The 2361-nt window shown below is 49.8% G+C and overlaps 1 protein-coding gene across 1 annotated transcript in view; it reads right to left on the bottom strand.

Annotated features, from left to right (window-relative positions):
- FADS2 (fatty acid desaturase 2) overlaps nucleotides 1-2361 on the bottom strand; it is a 45450-nt gene that overhangs the window by 25614 nt on the left and 17475 nt on the right. The window contains exons 3-4 of the mRNA XM_011993342.1: nucleotides 941-1138; nucleotides 747-848 (exon numbers count right to left, since the gene is read on the bottom strand). Of these exons, the coding sequence (XP_011848732.1) occupies nucleotides 747-848; nucleotides 941-1138 (300 nt within the window). The remainder of the gene's footprint in view (nucleotides 1-746; nucleotides 849-940; nucleotides 1139-2361) is intronic.

Genomic DNA, 2361 nt, shown 5'->3' with positions numbered 1-2361 from the left:
CCTCCCGGGTGGCTAGGATTACAGGTGTGTACCACTAGACCCAGCACAATGTATTAAAGAGCTCATATCCCCAGTGAAAGGAAGCATACCAACTCATCAAAAGAGACTGCTACTGGCTGGGCACGGTGGCTCACGCCTGTGATCCCAGCACTTTGGGAGACCAAGGCAGGTGGATCACAAGGTCAGGAGTTCGAGACTGGCCTGGCCAACATGGCAAAACTCCATCTCTACTAAAAATACAAAAATTAGTTGTATATGGTGGCAGGTGCCTGTAATCCCAGCTACTCGGGAGGCTGAGGCAGGAGAATTGCTTGAACCTGGAGGTGGAGGTTGCAGTGAGCCAAGATCACACCATCGCACTCCAGCTTGGGTGACAAAAGCAGGACTCTGTCTCAAAAAAAAAAAAAAAAAAAAAAAAACTGCTACTTTACTGTCCCCAAATGAAAACAGATTTGTTAGATGAGTCCTTAGCTAAGGAACATCAAACAATACAACCCGCTGAGCCAACAGACAAGAAAGGGTGTGCCTGTCTTCACAGTGAGCAGTACACTGTGTCTTCATGGGTCGGAACTGATCCAGAGATGGGGCTCAGGAAGCCAGCAGAATAGAGAGTCACCATGGCCCACAGCATAGGCACACCTGCCTTGTCACCCTGTAGCCTCAGAGCACTGAGCAGAGAGGAATCCTGGTCCCTCTGTCTCAACTGCTGTCCAACAGGACAGATGCCCAAGGCTGCTGACATTTACCTTTAAGTGGCCAATGACGAACTTGTGGACAAGGTGGTTCCACTTGGGTTTCCTGTAGACAGACAGGTGGCCATAGTCGTGTTGCAGCCATCCAGCTTGGGCCTGGGGAGACAGGGTCACACAAGCTGTCATAGCCTCAGCAAACAGGCACCAGGCCTCTGTTAGCTGGCAGAGGTGAGGGTGTCACGCCTCACCTGAGAGGTAGCAAGGACAAAGGCCGTGATGAGGGTAGGAATCCAGCCATTGCCAAAGTAAAAGACAGTGAACCACGCGATGCTCTCCAAGGCAATGATGTGGGCCAGGAGGAGGAGGAAGAACACGTGGTTGGTCTTGAACAGGTTCATGTCCTCAGCCGTCTTCTTTAGGGCCCGGAAGTCCTCAATGATCTTCGACTGTTGACCAAGAGCACAGGGAAAGGAGTCAGCCACCAGCCACTCTGGAGGGAACATATGTCTCGGGCTGCCATTTCAACAGCCAATGGACAACCCAGAGAAGCTGTGGCAAGAGGGGCCAAGCCACAAGCCTCGACCTTGCAGGAGTCCCTACAATAGGTGCTGTTGCCACATGCCCCACACAGCCCTGGGCCCTGTATATTTGTCACAGCTAGGTAAGAGTGACAGAAAAAGGCTTTGACTCAAAAGCTTGCATTTTGTACACCCTGTGTTCATAGCAGCTCTATTCACATGGGAAAAAAGGTAGAAACAACCCGAAGATCTCATGACGAATGAATGGATCAACACCACCTGGTCTATCCATGCAATGGAATATTACTCAGCCTTGAAAAGGGAGGAAATTCTGACACATGCTACAATGTGGGTGAACTTTGAAGACATCATGCTAAGGGAAACAGGCCAGTCACCAAAGGACAAATATTGTATGATTCCATATACAGGAGGTCCTTGGAGAGGTCAAATTCAGAGACAGAAAGTAGAATGGTGCCTGCCAGGGGCTGAGGGGTGGGAGAATGAGGAGTGAGTGTTTAATGGATGTGGAATTTCAATTTGGAGAAGATGAGAACTGATGGCGGTGATGGTTACCTAACAATGTAAATGTGCTTATTTAATGCCACTGAACTGTGCACTTCAAATGACTAAAATAGTTAACCACACTTTTTTAAAAAAGAAAAGTTTAATCCCAGCACTTTGGGTGGCCGAGGCAGGCAGATCACCTGAGGTCAGGAGTTTGAGACCAGCCTGGTCAACACGGTGAAACCCCATCTCTACTAAAAATACAAAAATTAGCCAGGCGTGGTGATAGGCGCCTGTAACCCCAGCTACTTGGGAGGCTGAGGCAGGAGCATGGCTTAAACCCGGAGGCAGAGGTTGTGGTGAGCTGAGACCGTGTCATTGCACTCCAGCCTGGGTAACAAGAGCGAAATTCCGTCTCAAAAAAAAAAAAAAGAAAAGAAAAGAAAAAGAAAAAGAAAACTTGCATTTTCCACCACCCAACAGAGCACCACTTGCTCTGTGCGCACTGTTGGGTCTTGAGGGGTTGAGTTGGGGCAACACAAACTAGTGCAGGAGGATGAGTTGAGGCAGGCAGGAGGGTGAGCTGAGGCAGGAGGGCGAGCTGAGGCAGGAGGGCGAGCTGAGGCAGGAAGGAGGGAGAGCTGAGG

This window comes from Mandrillus leucophaeus, unplaced genomic scaffold (assembly GCF_000951045.1).
Source record: "Mandrillus leucophaeus isolate KB7577 unplaced genomic scaffold, Mleu.le_1.0 Scaffold43, whole genome shotgun sequence".
Lineage (NCBI taxonomy): Eukaryota > Metazoa > Chordata > Mammalia > Primates > Cercopithecidae > Mandrillus > Mandrillus leucophaeus.
This window is presented reverse-complemented; position numbering and strand designations above follow the sequence as displayed.